The 26,973-nt window shown below is 53.6% G+C and overlaps 1 protein-coding gene across 2 annotated transcripts in view; it reads right to left on the reverse strand.

The window, feature by feature from the left end:
- ATP6V0D1 (ATPase H+ transporting V0 subunit d1) overlaps positions 1-25,743 on the reverse strand; it is a 37,706-nt gene extending 11,963 nt beyond the window's left edge. Inside the window, exons 1-3 of one of the 2 annotated variants that reach the window (XM_035543784.1) lie at positions 25,519-25,743; positions 13,607-13,778; positions 574-752 (exon numbers count right to left, since the gene is read on the reverse strand). In XM_035543784.1, the coding sequence (XP_035399677.1) occupies positions 574-752; positions 13,607-13,778; positions 25,519-25,648 (481 nt within the window). In that variant the 5' untranslated portion in view covers positions 25,649-25,743. Of the gene's footprint in view, positions 1-573; positions 753-13,606; positions 13,779-18,994; positions 19,074-25,518 lie in introns of those variants that run through there. The other variant, XM_035543786.1, reaches the window with a different exon arrangement.
- Between the last annotated feature and the right edge of the window lie 1,230 nt (positions 25,744-26,973).

Consider the following 26,973-nt stretch of genomic DNA (forward strand, 5'->3'; position numbering starts at 1 on the left):
TAGAACAACATTACAGCAGAGGATCTACTATGGTAGGGGGGGTGGAACTGGGTGATCTTTAAGGTCCCTTCCAGCCCAAGTCATATCTGATGGCCTTTGCTAAGGAAGGGCATGTACCACGTGTCCAACAACAATTATTACAAAGATCACTTTCTCTAAGACCTCTCAAGCTTTCTCCTTCCTCCCTGCTTTCAGGGCACAATTCCCAGAAGAGCTGGCAAGCGGGTACGTGTGGCAGATGAGATCTAACCGCACCTGCACTCCTCTGACAGCTCAAGGCTTGGCTCACACAAACCAAATTCCCCAACAGTCTGCTCTACCAGCGCGCTGCTTTGGACATTTGTTGAAGCACACAGGGCTCAATGGCCCTCCAGATGGAGAAATTGGCATAGGGCAGGCATAAACATGAACTTAAGCCCAGCCACCACAGCAGTACAGCCACAGCTGCACAGTACCCACTGCTTTGTCTTCCTGGAGCACGACTTGGACCTAGTTGGACCTTGATAGACTGGAAGGGGAAAGGGACATCTGCTCCACGCACAGCTGAGGGGTACTTTGAAAGGCTCCACTCACCCAGGGGAGTGTCCACCAGGATGGCATTGTAGAGCTCTGCGGGCGTCTGAGCAATGTTCACGGCTTCCATCTGCTCAAAACTTCCCAGAGGATGGCACTTGGGCACCAGCTCGGAGATGGAACGCTGGTGCAGAGTCCCAGTGATGAGCAGAATGACGTTGTCGATCATGTAGCTGTACCTGCAGGAACCCAAGACAAAGCCTGTCACAGATGGGCTAATGCAAAAACCAGCACCTGGTGCCAGACGTGAACATCTGCAGACCCCGTGAACATCTCCAGAAAGATGCACCCTTCCCACAAAGAGCTAGCAAGCTGCTTCCTTAACATCTCCTTATCTTCCCTGCCTCGATATAGAGAGTCAAGTGTAATCCCAAGTTCAGGTACATGCTACAGCTCAACTGCATCCCTTTGGCATCTCCTACTGACCAGTGAAGAACAGTAGATGGGAAGGGAAGTTTTGTGGAGGTTTTTGGCCAACCCTCCTGCTCCAAGCATAGCCAGCTCAGGCTGCTCAGGGCTTTGTCCAGCTGAACTTTGAGTCATTTCCGAGGATGTGTAGCTCACAACCTCCCTGGGGTTCTGCTCCAGTGTTTCTGACCACCCTCACAACACAAAGGCTTTTCCTAACAGCTCCTAAAGGAGCCTGGCTGTGTAGCTGGGAACAGCCGTCCTTCCAGCCTTCCCACTGCTCTCCTCGCGTTGCCTGCTCCGCACAGAGCAGGTCACCTGTGCCAAAGTGTTCAGCACCGCAGCGAAGGGGAATCCGCAGATAACCTGACTCGAGCTCAGCTTCAGTGCCAGCAGCACCACTGCACCTTGCCAAGATATGGAGAAAAGGTCACACTTCTGCAGTCCTGCTCCCTCCTAAAAACAATGGGGCTGGCAGCTTCGGCACAACCTTTATTCATCCCCTCGTGGAACCACACAGAGCATTTTCACCCCTCTACCATCAACAGATGCACACTCTCACATTAGCCCCTGCTATGAAGTCCCTAACCATATTCTCCGCTTAAATTAGGTAGGATTAGGGATCAGGCTGCCTTGAAAGGGGCGTGAAGTGCAAAGGAGGCACCAAAGCAAGTTTCATCTGGGGAGCAAAGATGAGAGCATGAGACCGAGAAATGGCCCTCAGTGCTTTGAGCAGTTGGTGAAAGGAGGCACAGATGGCCTGAAGACTGGGAATGTGAGAGCTGGTGGCCTCATTCTAGTAGAGGGTCTAAACGAAGGGATAAAGGTGCCATGCAAACACAAGGAAAAGCATGAGCAGGAGTGGTGCTCTAGGCACCTTCACCACAAGCTGAGCCATAAGTAAACCACGCTGCGAGAGCTGGGAACCTGAGAAACATCAAGCTAGAAGAGCTTCTGAGGTAAGAGGAAGGGGCACAGGTGCTGAAAGAGTAGGGTATATTGGGATTTTGTGCCTCCTTGCTCTGACTGCCAGAGCTCTAACTCTATAAAGTTAGCAGGAAGATGGTGAAAAAGACCAGAAGGCAACCACGGCAGGAGCTGCTCCAAAACAGATGGGATTGGAACTCAATCTGTATGGCAGAAGGGGCTGTGCGAGTCTGGAGCGGTAGCAGCAAGCCCTGCTCGGTTCAGGCTCCCCACGTGTACCCAGGTACTGAAGCAAGGGAGCAGGAGCTGAAGCTTTAAGGGCAGCGGGCAGAGCGGGGCAGGACAGCGAGGCTCTGAGCACACACTGGTGGGACAGGCACGGGGATGCTGCTCTGCGTGTCCAAGCTAACCGTGTGGCTGCTTCCCTTTGAACCCCAGGAAAGGCAGGTGAGCAGAGCCAGTTAAAGGCAGATTTCCGTCGTTTTTATTAGACCGGCTCAAATATACTCAAGCAGCACATCCATGAGCAAATCCACACCTTAGTTCCTCAAACAGGTGCTGCAGGGCTGGGCAGCGCCCCGCCGGCCCCATTACTTCTGCAGAGCGCCCTTCTGCGCCCCAGGCAGCCTCGCAGGGACGGCACGGCCAGCAGCACAGCTCTCGGGGCACTGGGAAACCTCCCATCGCCTGAAACCTGCAGGGTCATTATCCTCCCTTCTGTTTGTGCAGCCCAATCTTCCCAGCAGCGAGAGGGGCCTGTTTGTAAGAGCCCAGGGCAAGTCCCTCGTGGCGAGCGGCTGCTCCGGGTAAATACAGACACCTGCAGCTCCGTGAGGTGTGCCAGAGTAAAGGCAGAGCAGAAGGGTCATTTACCAGCTCTGCCATCTACCCTCAGGCACACACAGGCCTGCTCAGTGCCACACAGGGCTTTCTGGACAGAGCGCACGGCAGCAGGGCTCTCACCAAAGCAAGGTGACAACGTAGGGCCGGACCACAACCATTTCTTTAGCTTCCACGTTGGAGGAAGAGGCTAGGAAATAAATCATTTCATGGTAGGCTAGCACAGCTCTTTCCTAGGCTCAGGAAGGAATCCTGCTCTCCACAAGCTGTTTGTGACTTGCAAGGAGCCTGGCCAGAGCTGGAGAGGAACCGAGACAAAATGCCTGGAGCCCTTTCTACCTGTAGGACTTCAGAGCACCTTAGCCCTGGTGTGCTGGATCAATGTTCACAGTCAGAAGAAGATTCGTCTTTGCAGGAGTTACCCTGTGCAAAACAGCAGGAAATTTCACTTTTAAATTTCCTCTGTGACAGTGTTGCAAGCCTGTGCAGTAACTAGAGCTGCAGCAGGACAAAGGTCTTGTAGGGCCTGCCAAGGCCAGGCAGACACCAGCACACCCCAGTAATCCTTCCTGATAGTTAGCTAAGGATGAATCCCATTTCCTTCAGGCAAGCCCAGGCTCATACCAAGCCCCTGCTTCAACCCAGTAAAAATCATTATGGCTTAGTCAGCTGTGGCTATGAGGCATGTCTCCCAGTGCCAGGGCAGCTGGAAAAGCCTCTCCGCATCTGTGCACGGGGCAACACTTGGCTTTCCTGTGCCAGGTCCCAAAAAGAATGCATCTGCTTCCAGTAGCACAGCTGTACTAAAACCAGAGTAGAGGTCCTGGCTCCTTCAGCATTTCCACCCAAGCCCCAAGGACTAGGTTTATTGGTGGCAGCAGCTCTCCCCCAACTACGTTTTGAATAGAGTGGCCTTTGTCATCGTCTTCCTCATCGCCTATCAGGTTCTTATCAGCTTCCAACGTTTCATGGTTAATGCATGCCCGGGCTCCTTAGGAAGACACGAGCCTGCTGCGTATTTGAGCTCCAAAAGCATTTTAACCTTCACTCTCCGTGCAGCCGGCAAGGGGACCGGGCTCTAGGGCACGTGTCAGGAAACAGGAGCAGCCAGCTGCTCGCAGCACCACGAAGCCCTGCTGCAGCCTGCAAGGCAAGAACATGCTTTATGCTCTGGCTCTGAGCTGCTATCTGCCCACACAGGGCCTGAAAGGGCTGGCTGGGTGATCAGCCAGCATTTCACGTGTACGCTTACATCCTGCCTTGCTTTCGCTCACTCGATTGAGGTGTGGCGTATTCCAGAAATTCACATTCACAGAACTACGGTTTTAGCCGATTCCTAGAAGCATCAATACTGGTTCACACTAGAGCAGACTTTCTTACGTGGAGACAGGAAGGAGTTATCGAGCACAAAAATATCACTCACAGCAGGAGAGATGCTGGCTGACGGCTTCCTGAGGTCCGACACGACCGGAGCAGTACCTGCACTCCTCCGGCAGCACCCAGCTCAGCACCGTACGACCGGGCAACGCTCAGCACACAAAACGAGAGCTAGGACAATACCTAAACAAGCCAAAAGGTGCGTGGGGGGCCGTGTGAAAGCCTGCCTTCCAGCAGCAGGTCAGAGAGACCGTCCTCAGTCCTAGCTTTGGGAGGTGCAGTTGCCGATGGGCACAGCAGAGACGACCCCAGGAAAACAGGGCAGAAGCAGGCACGGGAAGCTAACTTTTGGGAGAGGCATCCATGGACGATCCGTGGATGATCTGTGGATGCCTGCCCAGCAGATCCCGGAGAGGAAAGCACCCACACAATAGCTGCATACAGGTAATTTGGTGATGTATGTTTACCTCCAGTTGGATTTATTAAGTACAGCCACAGACAAACAAGACACGCAGAAAAGACTGCAGCGGCCTGCTGAATATTGAGAAAGGCTTTTCACCAGGGGAGCACATAAAACGCACGAACGCTCATCACGTGGGGCGTTTACAACGCAGCCTGCAGGCACCAGGGCAGAGCCCTGCGAGGCAGCGACCCCAAGACAGTAACGACTTCTCCCTCCCCCACTTCCTAATCTAATCATAAAGAGTCATTGTCCTGCAGCAGATAGGTTGGTTTTTTATTGCTTTCTGCTCCAGGATACTAAAGAAACCGTAAACAATACCGCAAGTGGTCACAAAGCATGACTAATGACAGAACATTGCATGACCTGCGTTTCTCAGGGATCCTCCGAAAGCCCTGCCAGACTGCAGTGTAACAGCTGCTCTGCGCAGGGTCAGGAGGACAGCCCTGGTGGCAGCGGTGAAACGCAGCGATCGGGGGGCTGATGTGGGAGCAGAGCCCCTGGTAGGGGAGAGGGGCTTGGGGGCCTTGCGTGCCCTGCTGCCAGAGCCACGGCTTGAAGGGAAAGGCTGGGGATATCCACCCCGAGCCTCCCTTTTCCCCCTGTGCAGGAAAAAGCTCGCCTCCCCCCGAGGGCTCCGATCCAGGCTTGCAGACTGGAGTGACCTGAGTCATGCCAAGCTATTCTGAGCGCTCGTGGCCAACCAAACGGCGCTGCATAAGCACAGCCAGCGCAGCAGCGCGCAGCCTGACTGTGCAGCTTGGTACACGACCGCATCCCAAAGCGCGTGGGACGGGTTAAGGTATTGCTCAGGCAACTTCAATGCTTTCCAAAACCAGCATCAGACTTCAGTGCTGACCGATGCAAGGCAAAAGTCTCTGGGAGACTGCCCTGGGCAGTTACTCAGATCACTGTAGAAACATGTGTTTATTTTGGGATAAAAGGGAAAACTCCAGCGGGATCAGAGCAGTGCTCTAAATTGTGTGAATTCTAGAGACAGCTTTAAATTACTATGCAGGCGCTCTTACATTTAGTGCTTCCCTCTTGCAGCTCATTCAGTTCAGGGCTGGCGAAAAGCATCCGCAGGAAATATTTTGGGATCAGTTGTAGCACTGCTTCCCTGGGTTTGTGCACAAGCACACAGGATCATCTCTCTATCCCACGGGGTTCAAGACCCGAGCAAAGGTGCTGGTACACGGAGCCATTTCTTACATCTCTTGGGCTCCGAATGCAAGCAGCCGTTGGGGAACGCAAGGCACAGGCTTCAAAAGCACAAAGGAGCAGTAGCTGACCCTAAGAACAGTGCCAACACCTGAGAGGTTTGCAGCTGGAGCATGGCTTTACCATCATCAGTACACAACTGTACAGCTGCCCTGAAGGGGAAAGGAAAGGGACCTCAGGAGGATCCCGAGGTTCGAGGCTTGTTCGAGTAATAGACAGCAACGAACTGAATTAAATCCTAAAGTCAAATTTTCAGCTCAGACAAGAACAAGTCAGACCAGCAGCCTCTGCCCAGGATGTTTTACCCACTGTCTGCAGCCGAAATTCAGGCAGTCCAAGGAATGCAGATGCAGCGCGATCATCTCCACCGAGGTGCGCTGACCTCTTTCTCTCTTTCTACACTCTCTTTCCTAGCATCACACCAACAAAAACCACACGCAAGCGGTAGTTTTGTGAACCTGCTAAAGAAAAAGCTGAGAATTTTATGGTTGCCACCACAAACCAAGGGCACTCAGCCAATAAGTGGGTGCTCTACTAAACTTAGATCAACGAGACCATTTCACAGCAGAGAGCTATAACTTCACGGTACTACAGAGGCTGTGGCAGCCTTTCAAATCCAAGTATCCAGGAATGTTCTCAGCATTAATCTATATTTAGCTGCATCTCCACATGATTTTTACCATCTTTTAGTGAGTCTAGATCTCTTGGGATACTGACCTCAGTTTTCCAGTGGTATCATCCGGCAACTTATAAGCACTCATTCAGAGTTAGCTGCAAAGGCTAATTAGAAAAAAAAAAATCAAAGAAGTACCTTAATTTTGAAGTTTTACGAATATGATGATGTGTTCTAGATGCATACAAACCCCTTGAAACAGCACTGTTGTTCTGAACACCTCGCAGCCTCGTGCAAGAGTCTCTGGTTGCTTAAATTTGATGCCTTAAAGCTCGACCTCGCAGCTTGAGAAACACTAGGCTGGTACGCAAGGCTGAGCCCTAGCACTCCGTGCTGTGCTGAGGCAGACTTGAGCACTAATTACATTTTAAATATTGACCAGAAACATCTCATCATGCTGCCTGCACATAAACCAGTTGCAAAAGCCAAACTTGCATATACTATTTTGCCACCTTCCTCACATCGCACGGCTTAGCAATGTTTACACAGAGTTCTACGTGAGCATCTGCTGGGCTTCTAACTGAAGAGGGCCTGAAGAGGGACCCAAGGCACGCCAGCCTTCAGAAGCAACATCTCTTGGCCTCCAGGCTCTTTTGGGGCTGAAACTGCCTGTCTAGAGCACTGAGTGAGGCAAATCTATCGGAAAGTAGAAGGAAAATGAAAGCTGCTGAGGTCCAACACCAAAAGACCTTGAGAAGAGTTTCCGCAAAGGAGCGAAGCACATTACATGGAGGCAGTAGTGCTCAGTGAACGTTCATCCAGCTGAAGGCATGCATGCAAGGTGCCTTCTGGAAAAGCTGCAACCATGCATAAATCCATCAGAGGAGCACAGGTAGCCTCACACCATACTCCTTCCCCCTTGTTTTAATGCCTCCAAGAGACACGCTGAAGGAACAGGAGGCAAGGGCAAGAACCCTTCCTGCAGGCTGCAGAATAAGCAGAGGGAATCAGCAAAGCCAGAGAAGGCAGTTAAATCCACACGCTGCCTCTGGATGAAACAGCATCAGTGTGGATGTGGGTGTAGTGCAAGGTGATGTGTTCTCGCCTAATCACCTACAGCTTGCCTGCTAGGGCGCCTTCTCAGGGCTGCAAAGCTTCGTTGGGAAGATTTGTTTGTTAATGAAACGTGGGCTTACATCTGGAGCTCATCACTACCATTTTGCTGCATCTTTATTACCACCAACAATAATCACAGAATATCCAAATTGGAAGGGACCCGCAGGGATCATCGAGTCCAACTCCTGGACTCGCTTTAATAATGCTTTGCTGGCTTTTCTGATGATTGCTGCAGCTCGGTGTGCTTGCCAGGCACCATGCTAACACCTTCCAAGCGAAGAACAGCACTGGTCAGTAGAAGTAGGGTTATGGTGCCCCAGATTAAATGAACTGGCGAAATGAAATGTTCTCCAGGTGCTACAGGCTTGGGAATAAAGCACAACACACAGTGAAATCCACCTTTCAGAGAACACGCTGCCCTTTCCAAAGCGGACACCCACGGCTACACAGTTTTCAAAGACGACTCCTGCAGCCACCACTCAGGCGCACAACCCAGTTAGCTTCACGGACACTCATTCTGGGAAACTGGTGTGAGTGCTGTCCCGTGGGTAAGCAGGAGAGCAGATGCAGTTCTGATGCTACCATCCGGAGGACACAAGCCTGTGATCATTTCCAGACCATTAGTTTCGTGCCCTCTTATTTTGAATGTTGCATAACCCCTCCAAGAACTTGGCTTATCAGTTCAACTTTGCACTCCCTGCAAACAGGGAAGCTGTTTGTCAGGAACCTGTGCTGCTCTGCCAAAACCGTCTCTGCCAGAAAAGGCTCATAAACCTTTTATTGCAGGATCCCCAGCTGCTATGGTAATTTTTCCTTCCCAATCCCACCTCCACCAAGGTCTGAACAACTAGTTGAAAACAGCATAGTACAGTTTTCACCACAACAGCACTGGAAAAGATCCTTCAGGTTGTTGCATTTGCCCAAATGAACTCTCAGTGCCTGTAATGTAAAGCATTAGGAGTTATTTTTGTACGAAAGGGCTTCAAAAGGAGGTAGTCATATTTTGTAACCTCACGCAACGATGCCAGGATGCACACTCCAGTACATTTAGAATAAAGACAAGCAGCTTCCTACTCCAGAGGAGAGGATTATTGCTCTTCAGCTCAAGTAGCAGTTGAAACAGTTTGGCTTTAGAAAACCACTGCCGTAAGATTAAGTTTCAACTGAAAGTCATGCAGCAGAAACTAGATCTATCCAGTGCTGGGGAGAGGCAGAGCAGGAACGGGTCACGAAGAAGGTAGTAAAGGGAAGTGTCAGCTAAGAAAAGGCATGTGCAAGGGGAAAAAGTACATGCAGCCTAGTCAAAAACAGGTCTTGTGACCACAAAAACACACCAGAAGCCAAGTTCCCAGGTACATCACTGGGGCAACAAGGACTCTGTTCCTGAGGTCTAGCAGACTGGTGAGGCAAAGACAAATGATGTCCTAGCCCGTCCTCTGCCGACAGGCTCAATCGCAGACTTGGACAACGTGTTCACACCCGACTTCACCTCAAGCCTTGCTCCTGCAGCGGCCTCTGAGTCTGGTTTCAGCAGCCACCAGCAGCTCCCCCAGCCTGACCACGAGATTGAGCCCTCCTCTGCCCATCAGCTTGCTGCAGGGGCTGAAGCCTCCGAACGGCTGCCAGAGCCCCCAGCCACGCTGCTGAGGAACCGGGCTTTCACTAGCAGGGAAAACCCTGTGCTGGAGCAAGGGCAAAAAAGCTTTCCCTCCCTCCACTGGAAAAATACCAAAGCTGACAATCTGATCAGGCTACAGCTGACTAGAGTCAGGAGAAATGGCACACAGCAGAGATAAAAGGATCCTATCTGAACTGTAGGCAGGAGCACTGGAAGGGAAGACAGACAGGTCATGGCATTGTGTCAGGCTAACACAAAGAACAAAGCCTTTACAGAGAGGCAGGGCAGAACATCACTGAGAAGAACCTAAAACCCACTTCCATCCCGCAAGTCAATATGTGCTTGCTGAATTCAGGAAGTGGGTTTTGCTGTTTCAAGTACACTTAATACCTGTTTGTTGCTGCCCTACAGAACGTCGCCACATTCCCTCAGCCAAACAGTCAATTATTTGTGTTGGAGCAGAGAAGCTAACAACCACCTTGTGCCCATCGTTCAGACCTACTACGGTCGACTGAAAAACACAGGGAAGCACCAGCAGTCATCCAGCGAGGAGCTGCACAGCGAGGCACAGAGCTAGCAGGTGTTTTGTAGGGGCCGTGGAAGGCTCAATAAGTTGAGTTCTCAGTAAGTTGAGTTCCTCCTTGCAGCGATGCACAGTGGCACAGGAAGCCAACTACAGCTAGAACCTGAAAAAACAAGAGGGAAGTCAGCCAACTTCCTCAATATTTTGGTACTGACAATGCAGTGCTGCCACGGAGAGGATCGGAGCCAGGAAAGTCACTGGGGAAACGAGCACCACCGGACAGAAATCAGTGACAGCAAGTAGCTTTGGGACAAAGACCTTGCTTTGGGGCTGCTGCGTAGCCGAGTTCTTGCCGCAACTCGGTCCGTGTGCTTTTAGGCACCCTCCTCTCCCCCAGGCTCTGCAGGGGAGCTGGCTCCTGCCCACCTCGGTGGGTGCCCACCCTTACCTACGTGCTGCAGACACCTGGGTGCAGGCAGCCACGGGGCTGGAGTGCCACCTTCTGGCAAGCTGCGGGCAGCGCTGCCTCCTCCAGGAGCTGGGCAAGGACAGCACACGGGGAACGCGAGTCCTCTGGGAGCTCTGGAGCCTCCACGCCATCCCAGCTCAAAGCCGGAGGTGTGCCAGCCGGTCACAGCAGCACTGGGTATCGCAGATCCTGCTTCCCCTGTCCCCATCGCCTGGCTCACAGACTGCTCAAGGAGGCAAGAGAAACCGCGCGGCGTAATCCCACATGGGGATGAACAGCATGGCTTTGGTCAGCTCTGGAGCAGCCAAAGGTGGAAAGGTCCCACGATCAGCTCCCCAGATCTCACCTCTCCTATGAAGAAAGGTTGAGGGAGCTGGGGATGTTCAGCCTGGAGAAGAGGAGGCTCAGGGGAGACCTCAGTGAGACTGTTCAGTACTTAAAGGGAACTTCTAACAAGGACGGAGAAGGACTCTTTACTCAGGTAGATGATGATACGACAAGGGGGAATGGGCTTAAACTAAAAAACGGGAGATTTAGACTAGACATTAGGAGAAAATTCTTCGCTGTAAGAGTGGTGAGGCACTGGCACAGGCTGTCCAGAGAAGCTGTGGATGCCCCATCCCTGGAGGTGTTCAAGGCCAGGCTGGATGGGGCCTTGGCCAACCTGATCTAGTGGGTGACATCCCTGCCTATGGCAGAGGGTTGGAGTTACACGGTCTTTAAGGTCCCTTCCAACCCAAGCCGTTCTGTGATTCTGTGATCTCCTCAGCAATGTGACCCAGGTTAAGGTCTGAGCACCCTCCAAAAACAGGTAACTCTGGAGAGCACGATAGTAGTGCGTGGATCAACTCAAAAGCATCCCAGACTTCAACTGGATGTTCACGAACCAGAAAGCCTAACTCTTTTTTTAAATGCTTGATCCACCTCGGGGCACCAGCCACCTACAGCCGGGCTGCTCTCCATGAGGTGGTACCTGTCTCGTGTGACACCCTCCAATGTTTTCACAAAGGCCAAAAACGTTAAGTACATAAAAAGCATCCTACAGCAGTGAGCTTTGGAACTGTACTGGACACACCACAAAACATTTCCTTCCATTTTAAGCTTGACATATAGCTCCTGCAATTCCACTCCAGCTATCCGGGACACGCATGAGAAGCTTCGCGTGGTACAATACTTTGAAACTACTGCCCCCTGCCTCAAACCAAGATCTACTACAACCCATGGGGCAGTTTCAGGGAACAGAACACAGCCTGAAAGGCACCCCAAGAAGTCACTGCTAGCCTACACCCTTTTCCATCATCCCACTCACTAAACATATTAGGATTATGAAGAGAAGGGCAAAACCAGTACGCTATCCAAACTCCTTGTGCTTCCCTATCCTCATTCTTCTGTTTTACCTTGTCTGTAGTGCTATCAGAGCTTCTAATAGGCTGACAGCAACTCCCACCTCGGTCCAGCTGAAGCTGCAAACACATTCTCTGTTTCAGCAATACATCACCAGCGTGACGAGGGCAGACCCCGAGGAGACCGCTCCACCGGCAGCGCACCAGAACTACGATGAAATGCCACTGAACACTCAGACTCCTCGCAGAAAAGGCTCCGCAAGAGGGTGGAGACTCTTCCTGCAGGAAGAGTTTTTATTCTGCTTCATTTTCTGCCTTCCTCCAGGCTATGAAGACAGCGGCATTAAAACAAATCTTCAGTAAAAAGAAGAGATGAGAGCAAAGACAATTCGAGGAAGAAACGTCCTGTGCCAAATGGGAGTGATACATTCAAGAAGAGATTATGCAGTAGGCAAGATATACAGATATCTGCACAGGGTTGTTTTGTTCTACACAGCTCTCCGAAATCAGAGACAGATGCTGAACAAGATCAGAGTTAAACCGAGCTGAGAGCAAACACCGGCTTTAAAGTTAAATCATTCAAACAGCTGATAAGATCCAGCTTGTCACATTACATGAGAAATTTCAGGTCTTCTGCACAACTCCAGCTCAGTGTAAACAAGGATAAGAGTCAACAGAGCTGACGTAACAGGGAACGGGATTTCCACAGCCACCTGCAGCCCTCCAAAGTCACGCAGTGTGTTACCAGGCAGGCATGGTCTGACACCTTACAGTTCATCTTTTTCAAACATCAGTTTTCAAAGTGGAACCAACAGGGAACAAAGTTTCTAAGTCGGCAAAATACTCACGTGTCCTGCCTGGGCTGTTGTCTTTAAAACAATACAAGAGGAGCTAAAAAAACAGACTAACAGTGATTATGAGGATACTTCCACAGAGACTAAACACTGCTGCCCTTCAGTTTTAGGGAAGGGGAAAAGCATCAGTGGAGGACAGCCTACCCAGTATGGCCAGGCTCTAACCGTCCTGATGTTTTTACAACAAATTCAAGTTCGGCCAAATGGCATTTTGAAACTTCTATTCTCTGAAGCTTCAGAAAATAGAAGAGATTGCTCCATACAACTAAGATGATGACCTAGAAACTGCTCCAACCACTGCGAGTGCTGCTGCAAGATGAGGGCTTTGCCACGCCTTGCTGATGTCATGCTCCGTATCTGGAGCCAGATAAAGAAATTCCATGAGCTTTAGCGACAGGCACGTAAGAAAAAGCTACCTCTTAGAAAATAGGAAAGGCTTAAAAAAAGACAGGCGGCTTTAGCACAGTGACCCAGAAAATTACAGATATGAGGCACTGGGTTAGACAAATGAGATAGCGGGACTGTTTAGACATGGAGCGATTACAACAGGAAGGACCTGCAAGAACGCTGTGCTATTTCGAGCCTTTTACATCAGCTGAACCAGCTGTGGAACTGCACACAGGAGCCGAGTGCCTGTTCACACACTGACAGAGGCGTGCTGAGCCTGCCCCAGCCCTGTCCTCTCCTGCTGCACACTCTAGGCCCTCCTTTTCCCTAATGCTGGTGTTTGTTGGATCCCACCAAGCTAGCTGAGGAAACTAGTTAGAGATTAACCCCAAAAGGAGAAAGTTGTTCAATTTTTGGCCAGCTCAGTTCCCTGAACCAGTTTAAGATGGGGTCAGACGCAGGCTTACAGCCACTGGTACGGGATGGCAGGATCACAGCAGCCCTGATGAAGAGTCAGAACTAGCACTGCCACGCTGTCATGTGCATGTTGACATTCTGGAACAGAATCACACGAAAAGCCCTGGAAAATCTACGTTAGGGACAAGGGTAAATGCCTCAGCTCTAGTACAGGCTAAAGGCAGTTCTGCAGAGAAGGCAGGTAAGCAGCAGTGCAAGCAAAGCACGCATACCCTGGGAGCAAAAGCCTTTACCACCACAGGGATGCTGTGCCAGCTTGTTTGAGACCTCCAGAACAGTTTCATTCAAAGAGCTGCAGAAAACACAGTAGGTACAGGGCTCGGTGTAGAAAGTTGGTCTGAGAGTCCCCAAGTCTGGAAGAAGAAGGTTTCACGAGCTGTTAAGAACACCTGGTACTCACGTGATGAAGTCCAGAAAACTCGCTAGGGGTTCGTACGCGTGGTTCCTCATGTGCCGGAACTCCACCACCATCTTCTCCTTCAGCTTGTCGTCTATGACAGAGACGGTGAGCGGGGACGCCTCGTTCGCCAGGAAGTTCCCATAGTCAGTGCTCTGCAGGTGCAGCTTCAAGTCTGGAGAAGAAAGCAGAGGTCCACGCTACAGGGTTTGTGCTGGGTGGGGTTCTGAGCATACCTGAGGAAGCTGGGGGTCAGCTCTAGGCATTCCCTTCTCTGAAAGGTCGCCTAGACAAAACCTGCACATTAAAAGTCATAGTTACGTTTGCACTCAGCTTTATCGCAGACCATCTAATCACAGGAAAAAGATCAGTTCCACTGCAGCAGCCTTGCCCCATCTTAAGAGGGAAATGGTCACTGTCTGCATAACTGAGCATATCTCTCTGCCAGCTTGCTTGATAAAATGAAAGGCTACTGATTTTCTAGGAAAAAAGTATTTGCTACTGGCCTTAATGTCTAGAGAACTTAAGTCTTATTTCCTCTAGCCAAAAGTACTCTGGTCGCAGGCTTCTGAGAAGTGATCAGGACCAAGAGCCCACCTGCCTCCAACAAACGGGTGTCCTCAGCAACGACTGGGAGGCAGGAGGCATCCAAAACACTTTCAAAGCCAAAGAGACACAAGCAACAACCTTGAAATTGTAAAGCAGCTAGGACATCATAAGGTGAGTCCAACCAACTACTCTGGTAAAGTCAGGCATCACAAGGCAGAGAGGGGCTGGCAAAGAGGAAGCCCATCCAAACCCATCTTGCACAGCAGGCATTCCCTGCTCAGGATGGAGGAACATGCTCAGAAGCCTTCCTCCCCTCCAGCTTCGAGCAGTTTCCTCTGGTACCCTTGCTGCAGGTCAGGTGCCCACCTGAGCCACAGTGCTGGACAACAAGCAACCACAGCATGCTGACCTCTGTCAAGATAAAATTCCTGTGTGAGCCAAACGCATTTAAGTGTCCGTATGGAAAAACTGAATCCAGAGCTGAGGAACGTCATATAGTCCCATTCCTCAAAGCATTACTGGCTGCACTGGTACATGGTGTTCACCTCCCTTCAGCTTCACCTCTGAGGGCCAGTTAGGCAAGCATCCTCCCAGGGATTCAAGGCCTTTATGGGGGGAAAAGAGAATAGCTGGAAGAGTTTAGCCAAACCAGATGTGAACGCACTGTCCAGAGAAAACAAACAGAAAAATCAAGAAACTTCTCCCTGCTTCCCCTGAAGCAGGAGCACTGAGGTTGCCCTCCCCTCCTGCTGAACCAGTGCGTGTCCTCAGCACCACAGGATGAGCATGGCAACCTGCACACGGACAGAGAGGTAAGTGAGAGAAATGCATATGCATATATGACATGGGTCAAGCCTAGCTTGAGGAGACTGATCTTTTGACGTTACAGTCAGCTACAGCCACGAGCTGGACAGCATTCTCAGCACTGAGCTCCAAGCTGAGCTTGTACTGTACGGCGTGACACTGGCCTCATCCAGAGGGGTCAAACAGCTTTCAGGCTGACTTAAATTCTTCTGGGTATTTCCAATGGGGTCCAGCAAAGACATTTTCGACCCAGCGCTGTTTCGTTACAAAGACGTTACCACTGCTAAGTCTCACAGGAAACAGATGGTGGTTATAGAGGGGGGTGAAAAAAGGCCAGACACTTAATAGCACTCAGTTTCTGTCATGTTTCTCAGCAGTTTCCAGGACAGTTTTATACTCCACTTACTTTTAATAAGGAATCCTGGATGCAGCAAAGAGAGCTACTTGCTCAACAGCTTGCATCATGGCTGAAGCAAAGCAGAAACTTAACCTAGATCTCTGCTCCCCAGGCTGTGCTGCAGCCCAACAGCTGTGCTCTGTTCCACCAGAGCACCATGAACTTCTGCTCATACTTCTGAGATCGGAAAACATGAGCTGGATAACGGAGATGATGGATGCTTTTTTTCCCCAACATGACCTTCGCTACAAAGTCAAGCACCCCAAAACCAGATCATGCCAAAATTCAGAAAGCCCCTCGCCTCTGTTTGGCCTGCACAGGTTTGTTACTGCTGATGGTCACCTCCTACCTGATGGCAATCACTTGGTGAACCCCGCAAAACCCAGCTCCCAGGAAGCTGCCACCGAGCAGTTCCGCACCTACCTGGCTTCTGACAGCTAAGAGAGTGACAAGATATCAGAATTAAGTCTTGCTGAGTTTTCAGTCCCCCCAAAATATACCCTAGAAAGTCTGGGCTAGAAACCAAGACCTAGGGCTACAAGGTAAACTGAGGCAACGCTGATATCAGTCTTTCCGAAACAAGACGACTTTTCAATGATGAGCTTTGGAGTACGAGTGGAAATTAAGTGCCGCTGTCAGATCAGAGCTTTACCAGCTTGCATTTAATGGAAGCTGGAGAAAGCACGGAGCAAAAGTCAGCAGCTGCTCACCAAGCATGAGAGAAAAGGTTCCAGTAGGAGGATTGTGCCCGTGTAATCAGACTGCAGGGTAAGGCTCAGGGGACTGCAGCAGCTACACCCACGTACTGCCTCCTCTAAGTTCCCTGTAACAGCCCTGATGAAAGCTCAGGCTGTGCAAGAAGGCATGTGATGTTGTTTTGCAGATATACGGGAACTTGGAGAGGAAACCGCTACTGCATATCCTACCAGATCTTGCTTCAGCAGGGAAACTTCCAAGGCTTTCAGCTTATTTCCTCAACTCCAACACAACAGAAGAGAGGGGAGAAGTGTTTTAAGGATGCCTTGCGACAGCCCCATTGCAGCCACCAGCTCCATAAAAGCTGCTTACTCAGCTCAAACAGCTTGCTGAAAGCAGTCCACGGTGCAGACAAAGCGGGGCAAATGCAGTCAAAGCCCCGTGTTCAGCTCTAGCTCTCCTCAACGAAAGTGATGGATCTGAGCACTGCTTCTAGCCCTGGAGCTGAGACCTCCCAGCAACACCGAGCCTCCTGCATTCCCCTGGGCTGAGGGGGAAATGAAAATAACAAGGGAAAGCTGTAAGACTCCCGAGGCGGACAGTCCCATCCCCAACACCTTGAGCACGGCGGGAGGCCAGGCTGAAGAAGCTGGTGCCAAGCAGGGGGCTGGCAAAGAGAAGAGCTCAACACTTGTTTGAAGAGCTGCGTGCCACTTCTGGCGTGCCCGAGCTGCTGCAGGAAGGGACCTGGCGGTGCCACCACCACCTGCAGCTCAGCTCCTACCTTTGAGGCCACAAGAATCCTCCTTGCTGCCTGGCCCCTTAGTGCTGGAGAGCCAGCGCCAGGGATGGAGGGACAGGAAAAGCGCAGCCAAGCGGGCAGAGCTGCCCCCCACACGCCCTGGCTGTGCCTCGCAGCCTCTCCATCAACAGCTCCGAGCAAGTTCTGCCTGGCCGGAGTGTTTTGTCCCGCGCAGCGAGGGGGCTGGCCCCCCACGCCACAGCACAAGAGCCAGCACAACGCCGTGTTGTAACTGGACTAAGGGCCGTGTTTATGTAACACTTGGAAATGACTTTTACAGGGAAGGCCAGCCACAAACTGCAGGAACTGAACTCCTCTGCATCTCTTCGCATCCAAGCAGACAGAACACAACATTTTCCCAAAGTTGGACTGGGGTTACAAACCCTGACTCAAAGCATCCCACGGCGTACCAGCGCCTCACACGAGCCCGTCCTCCTCCAGCCGCGGGGCCGCTCCCCGGGTCCCATCCGGGAGCTTTGGGAGATGTTGGTGTGACTGCTCACGGATCAGGCTTCCTGGGAAGAGCTGACTGATCCTGGGGCTCTTCCCGGGAAGCATCCCCTGCCACAGGAGCCTCAGTAGCACGGTGACTAACAAGCAGACCCACTACTGAGTGGGCCTCAGGCTCTCCGAAAGCCCAAGCTCTTATTTCCTAGCACGAGTTGAGCTGGAATTTGAGATCCCCACGCTGCTCTGGGCTCCCACCTAGAGACGAGCCGCTCCTGGCGAGCCTCTCCAGACGCTGACTAACAGGCGCTCTGCCTCAAGCTGGGGATCGCTTCCGAGGGGAGTGCTTGCCTGTTTCGGCACTTTTCCAGGTGGTTCACGCACTTTAAGAACAGCCTGAGCCAGAAGTTGGCAAGGGAGCTCGTGAATTACCGTGCTGCTTTTGTTCTCTCGCCTCCCCCGCAGAGCCCAGTAAATCACGGCCAGGTCACAACTCCCAGCAAGCTGCCTCACGCGGGAACACAACAGCTCCTCAGAACCACATCCTTTTCTTTGCCGAGTATTCCTGTGGAGCAGTACATGTCACGGTAATCTCGAGCGCTTACAGCAGTCTCCTTCCAGCCCTCAGACCAGGCACTCCGATTTGGACGCAGTTTGCTGTCAGCTGAAGCTTGCTTTGGTGCACAGCTGTGCCAGCACCACATCTGGACACTTCAGGCGACATTTTCTCGAGGGACCTCACATCCACAGTAGTGATAGTACCCTCCCCTGCAAATCTGCTTTGTCACAACCCAGAATGGAGCCATTACTCAGCCTTTCAGACATCTGTCTGCCACCAAAGCCTGCCCTGCACGCATTACTCAGACGCTCGCAGCGACCTATGGCCCCACCAGCTCATACTTCCACCCCTGTGCTCTCCAGCACCCTCCTGAAGCCGTGCCTGCGGAGCTGGACGCCAAGTTCAAATTTCAGGCGCTTCCAGCAAGGACAGATCGTCCTCTCACACGGGCATGAAACCAACTTTCACAGCTTCTGAGCTGAACCCTTATTTTCATGCAATTACCTGCTGCAACCCCAACGTCTCACTCCAAACCAGGGCCGTCGCTGCATATATACAAAATAAAACGTGGTTTGTTATCTGCCAGGCCTGAGGATTAAAGTAACCGAGCGAGGGATTACGCAGCAGTCTGCAGATCAGCTGCATCGCCCACATCTCCCTTCAGAAGACTGCAGCTCTCACCCTTCAGCTTGTCACTGTGTTTATAACCACTTCAGACGCTTCTGAAATGGATTCTCTGAAACCTGACTTGAGAAATGCCGAGAGACCCTTCATTTTCTGCAGAATTTCAGACCCTTCCTGTGGTCGCACCACACCAGTATCAGTGACGTGCCACCTCTCCAGTGCCAGGCAGCAAATTCCACTGCACCACAGCTGGGCCCAGAAGCGACTTCTCTGGCCCTTTCCCCACCACTGTGTCACCTCTAACCCTCCACCTTGTTTCAGAGGTCCTCAGCCCGTGTTCCTAGCCCAGCCCTTCCTGGGGTTCAACTCAGCCCCCTCGGAGCTTCTAACCCAGCACTGACAGCTCTCGTTTCCTCAGGAGCCCCTCCAGCAAGCATCCCTCTCCTGACCCTTGCAGGAGATGAGGGCACCTCTCCTGGCCTGCCTGCAGCGGGAAGCTTCAGCCCTACATACCTGCATACCTTTTTCTCCACTCTGAAAGCGTGCCGGAGCAAACCATGGCTGCAATCTCAGAAGTCCAGGACACTGCTGTGATACCTAGTGAAGTTTAAGGGAAAAGCAACAAATCATTCGGAAGCTAGGAGGAACGGGGCAGAAGCAGCCCCACATTGCAGGGACCGAGAGCAGAGGAGGAAGAGCAACAGGACACCAGCAGTGACAGGCTGCAGGTGATACGTGCTGGGAGGCCCAGGCACTGCCATCTTCTGACGAGCGGCAGGATCAGACAAGGCATCAGGCTGCACCCGTGCTGAGAAGCTGACCTCAGGTGCCGCCTGCAGTTTAGCTATGCGAGGCTGTGGGGTAGGTCTCCACCTGGTAAAGGAGGCCAGAACAAACAGCAGCGAGCCTCTGGTGAACCCTGCAGGAAGCCAGAGACCACAGCGTCTGTTGGCCACCACGGCTGCGCAAGGGCCGTGGTTTATTTTTGACGTGTTTTGCTTGAGCTTGCTTCAAGAGGAGAGCCGACCGAGCAGCCCCGGCGGGCGCAGGGCAGCCTTGGGGCTGCTGCTCTTTTGTCACACTCGCAGCCAGGGCTCATGGGGCAGGAACACTCCCGAGCCCTGCTCAGGCCCCAGAGCTCTGCCGGGGGCATCAGATGCCCAGTGTGTTGGATGGGAGCTCCTGGGGCAGGGCCGGTCCTCCTGCGCAGCCACAACGCACCCCAGCGAGCCCAGGGCCAGTTTTTCACAAAAATAAAAACAGATGCCAGGGCAGTGGCCCCGTCCCGTGCTTTCAGGAGGTCCCTGCACATGTAAAGGCTGGGCTGCTGCACCTGCAGAGCTCTGGGCTTGGCCTGAAGCAGCCTCTAAGTTCAAGGTGGTCCTGAAGCACGGCAGCGCTAAGATCCATGGTGTGGCCTCTTCTTGCTCCATCAATGAGCACCGCAGCTTCTCTGCACGAGAGAGGACATGGCGCTCCTGCAGCTAAGCTGGAAGAGAAGCCCAGCCCCAGCCTCCGGGGCACAGACTCCAAGAGCACGGTGATAAAGCCCAAGAGAGAAGGGCAGCACGGCCTCTTCTGCTCCTCCCTTGGGGAAAGCAGATGTGGGGAGCGCTCGGCCTGCAGCACGATAAAGCCAAGGCCTCCGCGGGAGGAAAGAAAGATCCTTGGGACTATCACAATAAAATTCTGCACTCAGAAGCCTGTGGCACATGCAACACCGATGTGCTGGAGCCAGGAGCCCATGCTGCCGCCCAGGCAGGCCCTTGCTTCAGTGCAGAGCCGCCCCGTGCAGCGGGAAGACAGCCACGCTGCATCCCACGCGGCTCGACTGCTCGCTGTGTCACCGAGCAAGACAGAGCGGGCAGCGGGGCACATTTCTAGCTAGAGTCCGGACCAGGCTCGTCTGCTTTTTAGAGAGTCATTAAGGTCAGAAAAGCCCTGCAAGACCATTCCCTCCCACCAACGTCACCCACTGAGCCATGTCCCCAAGCACCACGTCCAACCTCTCCTTGAACACCCCCAGGGACGGTGACTCCACCACCTCCCTGGGCAACCCGTCCCAACGCCTGACTCTTGTCTTTCTGACAAGAAACGTCTCCTCATTTCTAACCTAAACTTCCCCTGGCACAACTTGAGACCACTCCCTCTTGCTGGTTATCTGCGAGAAGAGTCTGACCCACACCTCCCTTTCCGGCAGTTGCAGAGAGCGATGAGGTCTCCCCTGAGCCTCCTCTGCTCCAGCCCAAACACCCCCAGCTCCCTCAGCTGCTCCTCACAGGGCTCATGTTCTTTTAAAAGAAGTCGTAAGTGGAAAAAGTCATAAGAAAAAAGAAGAAAAGTCATAAGACTGGTCTCATACAGGAAGGCAGCAGGCTGCTTGAAAACTAGTCACTGCTTTCTGGCGTCTCTTGCTAGCAGGCAGCCTGCAGTCAGTGTATTTCATCACCTCTCCTCCGCATGGAGGAGGAGAGGGAAGGGGACAAGCCATCGGAGCACGGATGCCTCTAGAAGAGGCATGTAGGGCAGCAAGCCCTCAGTGACCCACTCCCGAGCTGGCTGAGAGCAGCGCTCCCCTGCTGGGCAGCGAGGCCACACAGAGCAACCCTGGAAATGCTCTTCCAGACGCACAGCCAGCCCGGTCTTGGCTTGTTCCCCAACACCCAGCCCTGCACCAGTTTGGCACACGCTGTGCACTGACATGGATGCATTTAACAAGAAACGAGGCTCGGGCACGCGGGAGGATGCCGCTCAGGGCAAGCCTCCAGGCGGCGCGGAGCCGGGCAGCCCAGGACACGCACGACCCACCTCCAAGCTCCGATCTGTCCAGCTGTCTGCACCCCAGAAACGAAGGCTGGTAGACCAGGCTGCGGAGGTGAGAAAGAAGAACTGCATCCTTGGGAACTCCTCCTTTTTCCCTAAGAACCACGTTTATCAATTATTTGCATCCCCCAGCCACCACCCGCCTCCCAGACGCACCTCTGAGGCTCAGCTGGCTCGCACCAAGCCCGAACCAAGCGCCTGCCACTTCCCAGCTGCCTGCTTCCCAGCCTCATTGCCCTAAGCCAGCAGGGGAGCATCAGCAACGAGAGGCTAGCGAACGCTGACGAGAAGGTACGGAAACTCCTGCTCCTAAAGAAAATGCTTTTGCTCACTTTCCAAGCTCCGTACGCTTCCTGCAGTGCTGAATACCAACAGCAATGCCTGCCTGTAACTGATATTCCTGTCCTAGATCGAGCTCCAATTCTTCCAGCAGCACTGCTGCCCAACTCTACCAACAGCACCATGTTCTCCAGAGCAGACTCCAGACCTCCAGCAGGATGCAACAGCTTCTAGGAGCTCAGCACCCTTCTGACGAGAGAAGTCCCAGCGACTCCTAAGCTTGGTTGTCCAAGGAGAGCCTGCCTGAGGACGGATGCGTGCTTACACAGCCGAAGCAGCTCCAAGCCCGTCACTGACACCTTGTGTCAGAAGCAGGAACTGGCTGCAGCAAGCTCCGAGCACATCCAGCGCGGGCACACAGCACACAAGGACCTCCGGCTGAGGAACAGCCCGAGAACCAGGACTCCTGGAGCTGAAAGAGAGGATTGAACAGGTTGTTGCTGAGGGTCTCCAGAGAAAGCTTAAGCCAAAACAGCCGTTGTGCTCTCCTGGCAATTCTCGTCATGTTTTCGAGCCCTTTTTAAAGCCAGCTCGGGAGCCTGCCTGATCACAGTGAGCTATATGGCTCCCTGAGACGGCAGTAAGCGGTCTCAGCAGGCAGCAGGAGTTTTAATCAGCTTACTTTGCGATCAGACAAGCAGAGACGGCAGAGGATCACGCAGAAAGGCATGATCTCCTCCTTCCGGCAGCACCAAGCTGCCAGCTCAAGTCCTAAAGCACAAAACCCGACCTCTTTGTGCTTCCACACCAATCCGAGCACACACGAGGGAGCAGCACCTCAGACCTGGAAGCCCAACATCCTCAAGCAACATCAGCGCCAGCGAACTGCCACCAAAGGGCCCCACGCAGACCAACCAGGCACCCGCACCCCAGGGGGAGCAGCAGAGCAGCCTCGGGTCCCTCAGGGCCTCTCCACAGCCAAGGTGACCGCCGGCCCCAGGCCTGCGACCAGCTGCGGAGCCAGGGGCACGCTGAGAAGAGGCAGCGAAAACAGAACGGGAAAGGCAGAGGAGAGTGCACGAACACTGTGTGCCTAACGACTACTGGGGCTACCGATAAACTAGCCGCTAGATTTAGCGCGGACAGAGAGAGAATGCACTTTGAAGTCTGGAGAGCACAGAAAACCAGTAACGTGATAGGGAAATTGTAGCTATAGGGACAGAGAAAGAAATTGTCTGACCACAGACCTACGTAAGTGATCACAAGCAACGTTCCTTGAAGGAAAGCCTTCTACAGAAGGGGCACAGAAAGCCAAGTGGAGGGGGAATGAGAACAGCAGCAGCTCAGAGCAGCCTTTGAGGTCTGAACGGAGCCTGACGAGGAGCACAGCTGCAGCAGCCACCAGAGAGCTGTCAGGGGCAGGACGATAATGACACCGTGACAATCACAGACAGCCCTAACCGAGCCACTTCCAATGCCGAAGGCACCGCAGGAAGAGCCAAGTTTACGCAACTGGGTTTAGAAGGCAAAGAGAGAGAGAGAGAAAAAGGAGAAACTGAAAACACAGAAACACCCCAAAGAGGAATTAGTCTGTGGGGACAAAGTTTAGGGCGTGCTGAGGCTGCTGACTAGCAAGGCAGCAGGAATACCTCCCGTCACACTCCTTCAGGCCCTGTGCTCCACAGCAAGAACAATAAAGGCTGCTGCAAGCAAAGACCTGCAGAAAAGCCTGATGAAAATAAGCTTGTCCTACATAAAGATATTCCAGATATTTTCAAGGTACGCAGAGGCTGAAGCAAGTGAGAGCATTCTGTTCCCATTCCGTTGCTTAACATCTGGGTGAGCAGCTCCAGGTACCACACAACCAGAGTCCGCCTGCCAAGGACCCCTCCAGATGCTGAGCTTGGATCTGAATCACTCGGCAGCGACCAAGACAGAGCTGACACTTCAGAGAGCCACAGAGTATCCCAAGTTGGAAGGGACCCACAAGGATCATCAACTCCAACTCCTGGCCCCACACAGGTCTACCCAAAAGTTCAGAGCATATGACTAAGAGCACAGTCCAAACACTTCTTAAACTCCGACAGGCTTGGTGTTGTGACTACATCCCTGGGGAGCCTGTTCCAGTGCACGACCACCCTCTCGGTGAAGAACCTCTTCCTGATGTCCAGCCTGAACCTCCCCTGCCACAGCTTGACACCATTCCCTCGGGTCCTATCGCTGGTCACTAAAGAGAACAGATTGGCGCCTGCCCCCCCACTCTCCTTCGTGAGGAAGCTGTAGGCCGTGATGAGGGCTCCCCTCAGCCTCCTCTTGTCCAGGCTGAACAGGCCCAGTGACCTCAGCCGCTCCTCGTATGTCTTCCCCTCTAGGCCCTTCACCATCTTCGCAGCCCTCCTCTGGACACTCTCCAACAGTTTCATGCCCTTTTTGTACTGCGGTGCCCAGAACTGCACACAGTACTCGAGGTGAGGCCGCACCAGCGCAGAGCAGAGCGGGACAATCCCTTCCCTCGACCGACTAGCGATGCCGTGCTTGATGCACCCCAGGGTACGGTTGGCCCTCCTGGCTGCCAGGGCACACTGCTGGCTCATATTCAGCTTGCTACCAGTTACCTGGCATTTTCAGAAGTTTAAGGCTAACCCAATCATTGCAGTCCCACTGACCAAAAAACTGACACCTCCAGACTCGTGTGTCTCCAGCCCATTTCACTAGGGAGCAGGTTCTGGTGTTTGGGGGTTACAGGCAGATCGCTGACCAGGCTCCTAGGATGAGGCAACATTAAGCAGGGCGCTGGCACAGAGAGCAGCACAGAACCAGCCAGCTGGGGTGGGATCCACTGAGTGGATGGAATCCACAACTGAGTGGTGCAGTCGATACACCAGGAGGAAGGGATGCCATCCAAAGGGACCTGGGCAAGCTGGAGAATTGGGCCCACGTGAACCTAATGAGGTTCAACAAGTCCAAGAGCAAGGTGCTGCACCTGGGCTGGGGCAATCCCAGACTGGAGGACAGGCTGGGAGAAGAACTCATTGAGAGCAGCCCCGCAGAGAAGGACTTGGGGGTTCTGGTGGACAAAAAGCTTGACGTGAGCCGGCAGTGTGCGCTTGCAGCCCAGAAGGCCAACTGCATCCTGGGCTGCATCAAGAGAGGAGTGGGCAGCAAGGGATGGAGGTGACTGTGCCCCTTCGCTCTGCCCTTGTGAGGCCCCACTTGGAGTCCTGCGTCCAGGTCTGGAGCCCCCACCACAAGGAGGACATGGGGCTGCTAGAGCGGGTCCAGAGCAGGGACTCAAAGATGACCATGTTGGAGTGGGTGCAGAGGAGGGACATAAAGATGATCAAGGGGCTGGAGAAGCTCTGCTATGAGGAAAGGCTGAGAGAGGTGGGGGTGTTCAGCCTAGAGAAGAGGAGGCTCAGGGGAGACCTCAGTGAGACTGTTCAGTACTTAAAGGGAACTTATAAAGAGGATGGAGAGGGACTCTTTACTTGGGTAAATAACAACAGGAGAAGAGGGAGTGATTTTAAACTAAAAGAGGGGAGATTTAGATGGGATGTCAGGAGGAAGTTCTTCGCTGTAAGGGAGGTGAGGCCCTGGTTCAGGCTGCCCAGAGAGGCTGTGGATGCCCCATCCCTAGGGGTGCTCAAGGCCAGGCTGGATGGGGCCTTGGGCAACCTGGTCTGGGGGTGGCATCCCTGCCTGGGGCAGGGGGTGGAACTGGGGGGGCTTTAGGGCCCCTCCCAACCCAAAACATTCTGGGATTACACGGATGGGATGGGCTGGGACGGGTTGGGAGGGAAGGGGCAGCACGGAACAAGCCCTCCCCAGCCCCGCACGCACCGACGTCCAAAAAAAATAATAATAATAATTAAAAAAAAAACACACACACACACACACAGGACGCGAGCCCATCCCACCCCCGCCCCGCCGCTCACCCTCGAGGCTCTCGCACTGCACCAGGTTGACGTAGTCGCCGTGCCGCAGCACGCCCGCCTTGAAGCCGCGCACCAGCCCCTCCAGGTAGCCGTTGTCCACGTTGAAGTGCAGCTCCGGGAAGCACGACATGGCGGCGGGCGGCGGCGGCGGCGCCTCCTCACGTGACCCGCCGCTCACGTGACGCGGGACAGAGCCCCGCCCGCTCCGCGCCCCGGCGGGCTCTGCGCGGGAGGGAGGGAGGGGCTGAGGGGGGGGGGGAGCTGAGGGGAGGGGCTGGGGCGGCCTTTTGGAGGAGATTTTAGGGGAGGGTTGGTGAGGAGGCTTAACAAGGAGCCTAAGGGAGCCTGGGGGAGGCTGTGGGGGAGTCGGAGAGGAGCCTAAGGGGCTTTTAGGGGGGAGTCTTAAGAGGAGACTGAGGGGAGTCTTAGGGGAGGGTCTGAGGGGGAGTCTGAGGGGATCTTAGGGGGAGGCTGAGGGAGCTCTGAGGGGACCCTGGGGGAGGCTGAGGGGGAGTCAGAGAGGAGCCTGAGGGGGTCTTAGGGGGAGTATTAAGGGGAGACTGAGGGGAATTGGAGCCTTAGAGGGGAGGCTGGGGGGTTTCTGGGGGGAGCTTAGGGGGAGGCTGAAGGAGCCTAGGGGAGAGGCTGAGGGGGGTCAGAGGGAGCCTTAGGGGAGAGCCTGAGGGGACCTTGGGGGAGGCTGAGGGGGTCTTAGGGGAGTCAGAGGGAGTCTTAGAGGGAGTCTTAGAGGGAGTGTTAAGGGGAGACTGAGGGAATCTTAGGGGGAAGTCTGAGGGGGATTCTGAGGGGGTCTTAGGGGGAGCATTAAGGGGAGACTGAGAGGAGTCAGAGGGAGTCTTAAGGGGGAGTCTGGGGGGATTCTGAGGGGGGTCTTAGGGGGAGTTCTAAGGGGGAGCCTGAGGGAGAGGCTGAGGGGGGTCAGAGAGAGTCTTGGGGGGAGCCTGGGGGGACCCTGGGGGAGGCTGAGGGGGAGTCAGAGGGAGTCTTAGGGGAGGGTCTGAGGGGAGTCTGAGAGGGATTCTGAAGGGATCTTAGGGGGAGGCTGAGGGGAGTCTGGGGGAGCCAGAAGGAGAGGTTGAGGGGGTCAGAGGGAGTCTTAGGGGGGAGCCTGGGGGAACCCTGGGGGAGGCTGAGGAGTCAGAGAAGAGCCTGAGGGGATCTTAGGGGGAGACTGAGGGGAGGCTGGGGGGAGTGTGAGGGAGGCTGAGGGGGGTCAGGGGGAGTCTTAGGGGGAGTCTGGAGGGAGTTTGAGAGGGATTCTGAGGGGAGCCTGAGGGAACCCTGGGGGAGGCTGAGAGGGAGTCAGAGGGGAGCCTGAGGGGGATTCTGAGGAGTCTGAGGGAGTCTTAGGGGGAGCTTGAGGGGGTCTGAGGGATTCTTGGGAAGAGTTTGACATGAGTCAGAGGGAGCCTGAAGGGACCCAGGGGGTGATCC

The sequence above is a fragment of the Cygnus atratus genome, chromosome 12 (genome assembly GCF_013377495.2).
Source record: "Cygnus atratus isolate AKBS03 ecotype Queensland, Australia chromosome 12, CAtr_DNAZoo_HiC_assembly, whole genome shotgun sequence".
Lineage (NCBI taxonomy): Eukaryota > Metazoa > Chordata > Aves > Anseriformes > Anatidae > Cygnus > Cygnus atratus.